Source organism: Alexandromys fortis, unplaced genomic scaffold (assembly GCF_014885135.2).
Source record: "Alexandromys fortis isolate MF-2015 unplaced genomic scaffold, M_Fortis_MF-2015_v1.1 scaffold_57, whole genome shotgun sequence".
Lineage (NCBI taxonomy): Eukaryota > Metazoa > Chordata > Mammalia > Rodentia > Cricetidae > Alexandromys > Alexandromys fortis.
Genome location: NW_026067941.1, coordinates 5472388 through 5485846, shown reverse-complemented (window position 1 = coordinate 5485846; position 13459 = coordinate 5472388). Strand labels below are relative to the sequence as shown.

Below are 13459 nucleotides of genomic sequence, written 5' to 3'. Positions count from 1 at the left end.
GGTGTTCTCAATCTGCCAGTCCTGCTGGTCCTGATGAAGGGAGGGCGGGATTCTGCAAGCTGGAGATGCTTTGGCTCAATCAGGATAACTTTCTCCACTGGTTTGGGGAAAGTATATTGAGCACTGTCTGTTTCACTGGATTAGATAATGAGTTGGAGAAGTGCTAGCGGGCTGGCACAGATAGTTTGGGGAACATTAAAGCTCAATAAAATGGAGAGCCTAGGTAAAAGCTTATCGTCTTATTTCTGGGGTCATGACAACAGAAGGCCTCTGATTATAACCAAGGGGGGCAGACCCTGCTCCATCTCCCCAAAAAACCATCTCCGGGACCTCAAGATCTTTTATGTAATTTTGTTTTGTTTTCATAAGGACCAAGACATAGGGTGTTGCCCAAGATCCTTCATTTCTCCTCCGCTGCGGCCTATTTGTGTCCTTCTCTTCTCAATGGCCTCTTCCTGTTACAGGGAAGCTTGGCTTCTGCTATTATTTATAGTTTGCAAAAGACAGACTCTGTGGTTTAAAGGCATCTGATGGTCAAGTGTAGGGCTCAACTTCCTTCAAGAAGAGAAGAGGGAAGATTTCCTCTTCCTTTTGCTTCTAGGAAGCGACCTTCACTGGTACAGTGGGAGGCCCGGAAGACTAGCGCAGCTGGGTATAGCCGCTAATGGTAGGTTGCATTTCCTGCCTGTCAGGCCTGCTCAGAGCGCAGTCTCCATGCTTGATAGGGAAACAACAGCAAAGGGCAGGTGCAGTTGCTCTGTTTTACAGACGAGGAGGGAGTGTGCTGAGTGACATGTCTACTCCAGTGCCCACCGGAACTCCGTGGCAATGTCAGTGTCTCTCTCTGATTCCGTGCCCTCTGACCCACTGCTGAGCTACCTTCTGGGCAACTGGATGTCGAGTAGTAACAGCCTACTTCTTGAAAAGGGGGAAATAAACCAAAACCATTTGGGACTGCTCCAAGGGTAGATGCTGCTTCCCCCCAGCCAGAGGGCCATCTGTGTGACCCTGGGCATCCATGAGAACAGCAAGACAATAAAAGTGTTGTCAAAGGCATATGATGTCATTTGGTGAGGACAATAGCAGTGAAACACAAGGTGGCCCGCTCGGAGTCAAGGAAAATGATTTGATCAACGAAATAAGGAGGTTGAAATACACACATGCACACATACATCCAGGCACATGTACACATGCATGTGGACACACACATACACACAGGCACAAACAGGTACAGGCCCATACATAATACACGCACAGCCAGTTTGTAAAGTAAAAAGTCTTTGTGTGCACGTCTGAAGAATTATGCTCAGTCCTTTGGAGACGAGGGTACGAAATCCTCAAGCCCCCAGGGCTCTGTGTGGAGCTGAGCGCAGATCAAGCAGAGCTCTTGGGAAACTCTTTTTGAGAAAGCAGACAGCAGCTGAGCCTAAGAAGGTTTGATTGGCAACTGTACACTCATCACAGGAAGTCACGGGACGCTTCTCAAAGTCATTTGGAACTTTGCAGTTTGTGGCTAATCCTCTTACTTTCCCGTCCCTTTCGGCGTGAGCCTTCCAGTGATTTAGCATTATTTCTTTGTAGGCTCATGTTCAGAGGCGGTTGTTGGCTTTTCACTTCTTCTCTCTGTTTCTTTTCCTTACAGAGCAGTTTAAGAGTTATCAGACTTGAGCTGTGTTTGCTGTAGGGTAGCGAAGGCTCCCATGCTGGAAAGACAGTCCTGGGTTACTGGGCAGTCGGCCTGTTTGCCAGTCAGAGCCTTTCTCAGTGTCTCCCAGATATAACAAGCCACAGTCATCTTCACTCTGTCCCATCCATCCTTTCTGGTCTAGAGGGCAGGCACTGGTGTCAGTTTGGCCTCCAACCAGCAGGGGGTGTTGTTCATTCCTCTTTATTATTGAGGGCAAACCAGAGTCCCTCTAAGATCTGGAGGCAGGCTGCTCTGAGCCTTTACCTCACCTGTGATCCTTTGTGTTTTGTGGATGGACCGAGAAGATACGTCGTTCTCACCTCTTTCCTCTGTCACTGCTGTGTTTAGAGTAAAATCGGATGTCATAAGTGTAAAGTAATAGAACTGCCTTCCCAGAGGAAACAGAGACATAGGCCACCTAAAATAAGACCAATTTGTTACTTAAATCTGAGCCAGAAAGGAGGAGGGTGAATGACCATCTCTCAGAGAAATTTTAGGGAAGCTCCCATTTTTCTTCTCTGGATTGGTTGTTGAATTAGCTTCTGAGTTCTATCGCACATGAACAGAGCTGTTTTTTCTCAGTACTGTGTTGTGTGTGTGCCTTGAGCATCCTGGATGCTTGTGCCCTCTTTGGTGACCTTCCACTTGCTTCCTGAAGTTTCCTAGAACTTTTCGCCCTCGTTGTGTCTAGTGGTCCTTCTGGTGGTACCCAAATGACATCTAACACAGCCGTGAGAGCTGACTTAGCATCTGAAATACTTACTGGGACTATGTGTGCAAGAGGAGCTAAAGAAACCCAGGTCACAACCGAAGGATGGTCCAGGAGTGACTTATGACACTTACAAGGGCTGTATTTTTAATGTATTACATTTAGTGTGCCGTTCTAGAAAGCAAGCATGCCTCTGGCTTCCGTGGTGGATGGCAAGGCTTACATCCTGGGATGCCTTGGAGGAGAAAGGGTTTCAGATGGAGTTGCAGCTACTCTCACTCGGCCTCTGCATTTGCTGTGGAAAAATCACAAGGTCTTTCTGGGTCTAGAGAAAAATCTGCAGGTTAGATGGATTTGATTTAGCATTTTTTCCTCGTTTTTTTTTCCCTGTTTTTCTTTTTCTGAGGTAGGAGTTACTCTTAATCTATTATCCAGGCTGGTTTTGAACTCCTAAACTTGAGCAATCCTCCCTGCTTTAGGCTCCTGGATAAATGGGACTACAGATGAGTGATACCACACCTGTCTTTGAGTAATTAGTTTCTGAGCTTTCTCTAGTTCCAGAGATGCCAAAAATCACAATTTGCCGCCTCTAAGACAGGCCATTTCTAGAACTGAGTTTAATATTATCGATTTTCTTATTACTTTTGTGGTGCTAGGAACTGAACCTAAGCTTTGGGCATGCCTAGCAGGTGATTTACCATTGATCAATATTCCAGACACCTCCTTATTTTCTTTTGTCTTGAGATTGCCTAGGCTAGCCTCACTTGCCATCTTTCTCCGTCAGCCTCCTGGGGAGTTTGGAACTGTAGGCATGTGCCAGCATGCCCAGTTATGCTCATCTCTTTGTGAAAACTTATCCCTCTGCTGTAGTGAAGAGACTCGCCTCACTAACTGGTATCAGTCTGACCTAATTATGAATGGCAGTTCTAAGGTATGAATGACGCAACACTAATGTCACCTCACCATTCAACTCTCTTATAAAGTGGAAACTAAAATTAAACTATCTTACCGAGTCTTTTTAGGTTAACACCATTAACGACTTCATCCTGACATCTTGAAGTTTAATAATGTAATTCGTTAAATAATTTTTCTTGTGGATAGCATGGAGATTGTAATGGGTGTACCGTCTCTTATTAGCATGAACTCTGAGGGCAGCCATTTTGTTTTATCTAGCATAGCTCACCTCATTAATCTCTTTGTTTCAGTTGCTCTGCTCTGTTATGCATGTAGTTGGGGAGCTCATTAAATGCACGGCTGGCATGTTGTCTTTTAAAACAATCGTGACACTCAGATAAGTTTAGAATAAAGATGTGTCACTGTTTTGCTGAGCTCTTGAATGAAGTTCATTATCAGTGAGAAAATAAAGTTCATCTATCATTGAAGAGTAGGCTGAGAATTCTGTAGTTTTTAGCAAGACTTTTTTCCCCCTAAATTCAAGATAAAATTGGTTAGTATGCAATGGGGAACTGAAGCCGCCACTTTTGAAGTCACCTCTTCGTGAGTGTAGTTGCGCTGTGAGAGCCATAGCTGAAAATTCTTAGGAGGACCTACGGAACATGGGTCTGTGTGATGTCATGAAGATTTATAAATTTCTTTTTGCTACTCTTGGGCTTGGAGCTGTTTGTCTAAATTGTAGTACGGTTATATTCAAAGCATGATTTATCCTAGAACAAAGGTTAAATGGAACACGTGATTCTAGTAATTCTAGTCTGCAAGTATGTACTTTCTGCCTAAATTTATATTAGATGCTACGTCCTTACATAATTATGTTTTCATAGTGAATCAGTAAAGAGAATATGGGAGCAGTTAAGAAAACACTAGGAGTTTCTAAACTGATGCTGTGGAGGTTGTCATCTAAAGAGTGCCCTCACGGGCCGTAGACAAGGTTCTGGTCTGCACATGCATTGCCGTTTAAGATGTAAATGGTCCTGTGAGGTGGGTATCATTATCTCATTTTGAAAATCAGATGAATGAGTCTCTGTGAAGTTATGCAATTTAAAATCAAGGTTCTGCGGCCTCTCTGAGCCAGGGTTAACATTTAGTCTGATTCTGAGTTTTATATTTTCTCTGATGCTCCGTTATATTACCCTTCTAAATGGCCTTAAATTCTCCTACATTTTAAAGTGCATATCTAGATAAACACGCAGATGAATGGGTCCCAATTTGCTTATATAATAGAGCATGCATAAAGCGGTCTTTTTCCTATTAAAGGGTTGGCCATTTTGAAACCACTCGAAGTAAGTCCCTGATGGCTGGATTAAACATGAAGTTTAAGAATTCTGACCTTTCCAGCCTCCTTCTGTAGGTTCTTTCTTGGTGACTTATTGTCTTTCTTTTATCTCTTCTGGTCCCCCATGTGTCTGTAGGTGGGCTGGATCCTCTCCATCCTGGATGAGCTGCAGCTGAGCCCACAGCCTCCTGTGGGGGTGCTTCCACTGGGGACTGGGAATGACCTGGCTCGGACACTCAACTGGGGAGGGGTAAGAACTGGAGGTGGCTGCTCCTACCCTGGAGGAGCAAACCATACCCCCAGACCACTCGGTGTTCACTGCTAGAAGCAGTAGGTTGCTGCTGTCTCCCAGGGACAAGTCAGACATGGGGCTCCAGTTGCCTGTTTGTTTGTAGCTTCTTCAGTTTAAACTGAAAGGAGGGAGGGAGTCTTATATGAGTCAAACACATACTAAGTACACAGATAGGGTGGTTGTTGGGCTGGCCTCAAGTGTTCATGGGAAACAATCGTGCAGATTTGTAGTCATCCTAATCCTTAGCCCTGGCCGTAACTGCAAATCTGGTTTAGACTTCAGACCTATTATTTGAGATAGGCACTACTGCTTTTGAATGTGGAGATTTTCTGATCATTGTTGTTGTAGCTTTGATGATTCCAGTATATCCTGTTGCCCTTCCTCTGCTGACTGATTCTCTGGAAGTTGTGAGAGAAGTCCCCCCCCATCATTAACTGACTAGTCTGTGTGTGTATTTATCTTACTGTACTAATATTTAAGAAGCTACTAACACACCCAGCCCAGGAGCTATTAGCATTAAAAGCTGCTGGGGGTAGTAATTTTTCTTCAGCGATGTAGTCCCTGGTAAATAGCTCATGCTCCAGCTAAACACCCCACATCCAAGAAGCTCAGATTAAACTCGGGGGACCATTAGGAAAAAGACATGAAAATTAGAAAGGGGCTTAGGAAGAGAGGAGGAGGTCGGAGGGAGTGAAAGGAGAATAGCAGGGTGGTGGGGTGGGGAGAGTATGCCCAAAATACATTATATACATGTAGGAAAGAGTGGGAGAATAAATTTTTTTCCTTTTCTGTTTTGGTTTTTTGAGATTGGATTTCTCTGTGTAGCTTTGGAGCCTGTCCTGGTACTTGTTCTGTAGACCAGGCTGGCCTCGAACTCACTGCCTCCCAAGTGCTGGAATTAAAGGCGTGAGCCACTGCTGCCTAGCTTAAAATATTTTTAAAAGACACTAACATGTTTGCTTGCCAATGTGCTAAGACCCTCTTATTAGGCCACTCATTGCCTGGCCTCCGTTTTGTAGGACAGTGATCTTCAGATCCATGGCAGACACTGAGCTGACCCTGTAGCAGAATTAACCTATCAAAGTATTTTTTGTTGTTATATTTTTGCTTTACTTCTTTTTCTTTATCAATAGCTGATACAAAAACAAAGGCTCTTACATGAAACAACTAACCTATTACTTATGTCAGTTTCTCTTATCCAAATCCAGCGACCTTGCATAACCATGCCGTCACTAAGAGCTCTCCAGGAGAGCAGCGTTCTCTGCAGCAGCCCTGCTTCTGGGCTGACTTGCCTCAGGCCACGGCTGGTGGCATCCCAACACAAGATCAGGGATTGGTGAATGAGATAGGACCTTCCATCTTCCTTCACGCTCCCCCTCTTTCCCACACCCGCTGGTTCTTGGTGCCTTCGCTTAGATAAGGCAAAGCTAGTTCCTGCATTTGCCCTTCTTTTCAGTGTTCTCCTTCACGTACCTAAATGGGTAAAACAGCTCACTCTTCCAGCCTTTGCATTTTAAAACCAGCAAGATTATGACTGACTCCGAATTGCTTTGGTATGGCATTGATTGTGGCTTTCTGATCCAGACAGCAAGGGTCTGTGCTCTGATTCTGTCCTCAGGGCTACACCGATGAGCCTGTTTCTAAGATCTTGTGCCAGGTGGAAGATGGGACTATTGTACAGCTGGACCGCTGGAACCTCCATGTGGAGAGAAACCCGGACTTGCCACCAGAAGAACTTGAAGATGGCGTGTGTAAGGTTAGGAGTTCTTCCTTCAGGGGCCAGAGTGGTAGCTCAGCAGTGAAGAGAGCTCACTGCTCCCGCAAAGGGCCGCAGTTCAGTTCCCAGCTCTTGGCTTTGGTGGCTCACAGTTGCCTGGGAGTCTAGCTCCAAGGGATCTGGCATCCTCTTCTGACCTCTGTAGACACTTGCATGAATGCGGACACACATACATGCATACAAATAAATAAAAATAGTAATAAACTGAGAGAGAGACGAGATTGATTGATTCTTCTCCAACTGATGGAACACAATAAGACACATTCCTTAAGGCACATTCATGGGCTCCTGCCTTCCAGAAGATAGCAGGATAGCGTTGGGCTTCTGGCTCTTAAGTCACCACCCTTCCTGATCCCTCCCCACAGACCCGTCAGGTCAGGGACCTGTCCTCTGTCTCAGCTCCACACTAGGGAAGCATGGAAACAGTTGTTGATCTCTTGAGCTAGAAGCATGCAGCTTACAAGGAGATGGAATACATGTATGTTCCTAAGCACATACATGTGTTTCCAGGAGGAGGGAAACCTTAGACCTTGCTGGCCTGACATTAAACAGCCCTTCTCTGTAGCCCAATTGCCTCATCTGCTTGGGGCTTGAGGTGGCCTAAACAAGTAGTCTGTCTTGGTGTTTCCTTTTGGTGAGTGAGCTTTTATGGAAAAACAAAACAAAACAAAACAAAAAAAAAAACCTAACCCAAACCAAGGCCATTGTTGTAAATAACACCTAGCCTTGCTTCAGCACTTGAGTGTAAGTTCTAACCTGGATCTCTGAGTAACTTGGTTTGTCACTGTATAGACATGTCCTCCAACTAACTCCTTGCTTTCCTTCCGTAATACTGGGCCTGCCATTTTGTAGACTTAAGAGTCTCCTGGTACACTTGTTAGGATGAAGATTATGTCTCTCTTCAGAGGTATGGAGTAAGTTAATGTAGGGATGAGGCCCCCGCACCTACATCTCAAGTAGCATCCTTGCTAGTTTGGATCCATCCACTGAGCCCATGGTTATTGTCCACCACAGTCCTAGACAATGATGTTAGACACACAGTGTTATGTTTGGCTTAACCATCTCCTCATCTCTTTTCTTGTTTTTTTTTTTCCCATCTAAACTCCACCCCCAAAGTTAATAAATCTATTAGACATCAGGATTGCTCCCTTGAAACTGAGTTCCCAACTGAACATTGTTTAAACATAAGCATATGTGATTCCTTTAACTATTTATTTGACTTAATTGAGATTGGATAGAAAACCACCGAAGTAGAAGGAGGGGGACCTTCTATGGAAGTGGAAAATTTCAGACCTTTCTGCTAAATGTGGAGTGGCGGGGCCTACAATTTAACTCTTTTACAAAACACTTGAGAAATGGAAAGACTTCTTGATGCAGCCAGAGAACATCAATCCAGATAATTAAAGGGCTTTGGGAATGGAGTTTGGGGATATGTAGAAAATTGGGGCACATTTTCCTGGAAAATGTGAATACCTTAAAAACGAACTTAAATTGGGATATTGCTTGGGGAATTGTGACCAGATGTTTTCCTTAGCTATCGGCGGCTGCTGAGACATGGGTTAGAATTGGAGCCAAAGTAATATAAATGGTAGAATGTTTGTGTTCTTTTGGCACGGTCACCATGCTGTCCTTACAGGGGCTGGGGTTTTGTTTAAGTACAGGGACTGGACATTCTCAAATATGAAGCCAGAAGAGTTAGATATGGTTTTGGCATCTCTGTGTAGCTTGAGTTCCTCCAATTCTATAGTCTGTCGAAACCAATTCTAAGGGCTGATGCAGCTCCTGACACATCAAGGCTCAGTCTTAAGGGCTTCAACGCAGGGTCCCCCTTTCTCTTCATCAGAGACAGACATCAAGGCTGTCCTCTTCTGCCCTCTTTTAATGGGTTAATGTTTTCCCTGCAGCTTCCCAGGAAATCTTCCCAATCAGTAAGAAGTATGTACACACTCTAACAAATGACTTTGAAACTTCGAAGGTTTCAACACCTATTTCTAATGGCGAAAGGGTACAATTCAGTTTGGGACATAAACCTGACAATTCTCTAGGGGTGTTGCCTCTTTAAATTCGTATTTATCCTGCATTTTGAGCCACGGAGAGAAACGTGGGGAAATACCCTTTCCTTCCTTGCACTCTCTGTGTGCTATTCTGGTTGTTCTCATATTGAACTGAAGCTTTTAGATGACATCATGTTTGCAATTTCAGTCGGGGCTCTCGGGCTTCATGGCGTTCTTTCTTAGTGGCTCACAAGAAAAGCCAGGGACTCAAGGAATACAGGAGAAAAAGAATTATGTGTTCTCTATATGGTTGTATGGTTGTCATATTAAAGATACAGGGTTAACCAAGTGGGAATCTGTATTATATCTTAATATATTTCATATATATGTATATATACATACCCACATACATATATATGACATCTATATGGCTGTTGTTTTTCTTTCTGTCAGCAATGGCTGATACAAATCAAATGGCTTTCACTGCTTTATTTCTTATATTGAGGTTTGTGAAAACAAAGCACAAATACCCTTTCCAAATAGATTACATGTCAATTGTTTATTTCAGGCTACAGTATTTATGCATTGAATGTAAAACTCTTGAAAAAGGCGCATCCAATGATTAGGGAAATTAGAATGGATCTAGCAATTGAGTCCATTTTCTAAATTCGTGGAATCAATCTCTCTTTGTAGCTCATTGTTACAAATGAGCATCCCCCAGCTTATTGCCACATGCCCAGGGATGACTCTTGTTTAGTAGTTTGTATTTGTGTCTCTTATTTCCTTTATGGTTTATGACTTCTGAGATTTCTTGATTTGAACTTTCATTAATGAGTTAACTCAAGAGCCTTTGTGTCTTGTCCATAAACACGCTCTCTAGTGAGATGTGACTGACCTGTGTCCCACAAGCTGCCTCAGAGATAGGGTCTGGTGTTGGGTCTAGGTTGGTGTCTTCTAGTTGGCTGTGAACAATGTCAACATCACATTTGTCTATCCTTTCAGCTTCCTCTGAATGTCTTCAATAATTACTTCAGCCTCGGATTTGATGCTCATGTCACCCTGGAGTTCCACGAGTCACGAGGTGAGGACCTGCCCCGTTTCTGTCTCCCTGGGAGGAGATTTCCAGCCATGTTCTCATGTTCCCCTTTGCCTGCGTATCACCTGCATGCTTGTGCTTCCCTCTTGTTCACCTTCATGATGACCCTGGGACCTGGACCAGATGGGAACTTGCTATAAATAGAGACTACAGATCTGGCGGTCTCTAAACTCAAGGGCAGGGACAGAGGTCCATTCCAAGTCATGGATGTAAGTCTTTAAGTTTGACTCTTATACTGTGTTCTGAGGATCAAAACCAGAGCTTTGCACATGGAAGGCAAGATCCCTGCCATTAAGGTACCTCCCCAGCTTTGAACAAAAATTCTGAAAAAAAAAATTCTTAGATAACGATTTCTTTACTAATTAGGATGCACTCAGTCTCATAAGCCACCAGATATTAAAGTTTAATGTTCTCTAACCAGAGCCTTTGAAATATGATAGGAAAGATGAAAAGGGAAGGAACAGCCACGTTGACACAAGGGACTGCAGGTCTCTTAGTTTGAGAGGAAGGGGTACGATGGGGTTGAGGTAGCTAGGAAGGTTCTAAGATCTTCACTGGGTGGGACAAGTGAGAAGGAGGTTGTCGTAATTTCTGGGATGAGAAGATGTGGGACCAAGACTCTGGGAGGACAAGTTTTGAAAATAAGATGAACTGGCAGCTGATGGGTACTAAAAAAGGAGAATACTTTCTTTGGGGTTGTGTTCCCTGGTAGATTGGGCAAGACAGTGGAAAGTCCCACATCCATGCGCAGCACGAATCACTCAGTGGATCCCACATAAGATTAGGAGAAGATGTGCTGGGAGGGTCTAGAGAGTGTCAAAGTGGGGGAAGTGGAGGCGGGTATGTTCATGATACATTGTATGCACATATGGAATTTTCAAAGGATAAAAATATTTTAAAAGCTAAAACAATATTATATATCATAGAAAAATAAATTCAAATACACATGAGAAAAGGATGAAATAATAAAATATGTCATCTGAATTTTCTTAGCCATTCAGAACTGAGAAAATTTAGGATATAGGTTGGTAGTGATCTCTCTCTCCACTCCATCTCATTTCCTCTTTCCCTCCCTCCCTCCCTCCCTCCCTCCCTCCCTCCCTCCCTCCCTCCCTCCATCTCTCCATCACCTACACTCTATCTATTAGTGTATACTCTATACCTCTGCCCTTCTTTGGTCAGTACCTAGTTCCCTGTGAATATGTTTAGATGTAACTGAGACATAGTTATGTAAGGTCTGAAACTTGGGAGATGAAAAGCAAAGTTATTAGTGAGGAACCGTTTCCTTCATTTCCTGAGGCTCTGCAGGCCTCAAGTGGTTTTAAAACCCCAAACCTGAAACACAGAAATCCAGAATCCCAAACTTCAGTGATAATCAGGCAAAGAATAATCTAACTCTTACACACTAGACATCCGCAGTGGAGCACTAGGGTTCAGATATTTAGAATTTGAACTATAGCTGAAGCACAAACATGGAAAGCCCTGACTGGGTTCACCAAGTCTTGTTCTTTGGGCTTCAACTAAGGCTGTGAGGAGAAAGTGTCTGTGCAGTTGAATTCTGCATTATGGAAGGGACAGCGGTACCAGATGAAGAAGGAACTGTTGTCCATGCTTCCTCTCTGAAAAGCTAGAAAACCACAGGCAGAATAGGTGGATAATAAAAGAACTTTAAATGCTCCAAATCAGAAATACCATAAACAGGCACATCCCTGCCACAGCGTAGTCACAGGAAAGAGTTAGTCAAGCCACCTGTGTAGGGCCTCTGTTTGTGACATGTTTTTCTTCCTGTGTTTCAAGAGCATTCACTTGGCCAGTAAACAGGAAGCAGTTTTGGTTCCTAGCATATTTCTCCTTATTTCCTTATCTTTAAGAGTTTATGTATGTGGACTTCTTAGTAATGATTTCTGAGTTTCTTTACAATACCCATAAAGTGACTCAATATCACAAGTACAGGAATTTCCCATACCAGGCATCCTATCTTGAAAAAAGGCCTGACTGAGTTAGTGGTCTCATGTAAGCTTGTTCAAGAGAACCTGATTTTCAGTCTAATAATTCTGAAGGTTGTTGTAATGACAAACACCTTTGTACTAAGACAGAATTTTTATGCATCAGGATGAGAACGCAGAGGGATAGCACAGTACAAAGGAATGTGATTTGCAAAAGAATTTTGGGAAAGGAAACCAAATGCCAAGCAGCTGTCAGATTCCAGACATTAGCCTTGGAAGTTTATTGCTAGGGCTAGTGTTTTATTTTAATTTTTAATATTTTGATTTATTCTTTAACAGTCAGTTTCATAGATATGTCTATATTAATCACCTCTTGCCTCTCTCTGGTCCTGGACCACCCATGTTCATAACATGTCCCCCAATACTCCTTTCCTCTTCAGGCTCCCTCTCCCACACCAACTGAGCGTGGGGCCATCTATGGACGCACAGATAACTTTTCCTGGGGCATAACTTGAAAGAAGACTTCCTTTCCCTTTCTTAGCTTCCAATAGCTCCTCAGCTAGGGTGGGGGATGTTGAGAGCTCCACCCGCTTGCAATGTGAGGCTTCAAGACAAAAGTTGTATAATTTGCTGCAAAATACCTTAAGGGTGACTCAGAGTCTCATGAAAGCCATTGTAAAGGAAAAAATGGATCAATTGATGTCATGAACATATGTAACTCTAAATAGGATTCTGCCAACCCATCTACTTGTAATGGATAATGGATATCATTTGCGCGAGGGCAGAATTTTAAAAATGTAACCATAGAGAAAAGTTTTGGCATAGATGGGGAAACTTCCCATCAAATGGACAGTTCTTAAGATAGCTACTTATATAGTATTTCTTAGAAGGGACAATTAAAGTCACAATAATTTGGGGACAGTTCATTAGAATCATTGCTGTGTATAGATGGTTTTAGAGTTATGGGTTGAAAGTCAGGCAGGGAGTGGTGGATGTCTTAATATTTTGTTTGACTTTGTGGGTAGAGGGATGAATGTAAGAATCTGAGTCACTGTATGAATGAGATTGTACCTCACTTGGTAGAATAGAGTGCTAATTCTTCCCAAAGTGGCCAGAGCATCTGCTGTTTGCAAAGCAAAGTGTTCGGGCGAGGATTTGGAGATGTAACCAGTTGGTCATGTCATTTTCACTTGGAGAATTGCCCAGTCTTTTCATTGGTACCGTGCTATAACACTGCTCAAGGGAGTACATAGAAAACGTCCCAGTACACTGATGTTTAGGCGTGTTAACAGTGATTATAGCTGTGAGTGACAAACTCAGGTCTCATTTGACCAGCCCTGTGAATGAGATTGTCACTCATGGACATGGATATCAGACACATCAAGCTTTTAGCTTGAGATCCACTACTTCTGTATTACTGTCTTGTTGAGATTATGATTCAGAGGAGCGGAACCTTAGGCACAAGGTCAGGAAATAGACACATGACTCTAGAGGAGGCAGCATTGGAATCAACTTAGGATTTGCTACTTGCACCAAATCTACAGAGGCATGTGGGCAGTGTGACTCAAAGGCTGTGACTTCCATGATTCAATCACAAAAACTGTATCTCCTAAGAGGCTGCTATGTATGGTGGTTTGCTAAACGTCCTCCTTGCTGAAGGCGGTGCCGAGACTCACTGCTTGCCACAGCTTGAGGCACCAAAGCTCCGGCAGCTGGTCCTCACTGCCT

At 43.4% G+C, this 13459-nt stretch overlaps 1 protein-coding gene across 1 annotated transcript in view; it reads left to right on the top strand.

The window, feature by feature from the left end:
• Positions 1-13459, top strand: part of Dgki (diacylglycerol kinase iota) — a 301404-nt gene that overhangs the window by 97790 nt on the left and 190155 nt on the right. The window contains exons 12-14 of the mRNA XM_050148045.1: positions 4763-4876; positions 6537-6674; positions 9692-9770. Of these exons, the coding sequence (XP_050004002.1) occupies positions 4763-4876; positions 6537-6674; positions 9692-9770 (331 nt within the window). The remainder of the gene's footprint in view (positions 1-4762; positions 4877-6536; positions 6675-9691; positions 9771-13459) is intronic.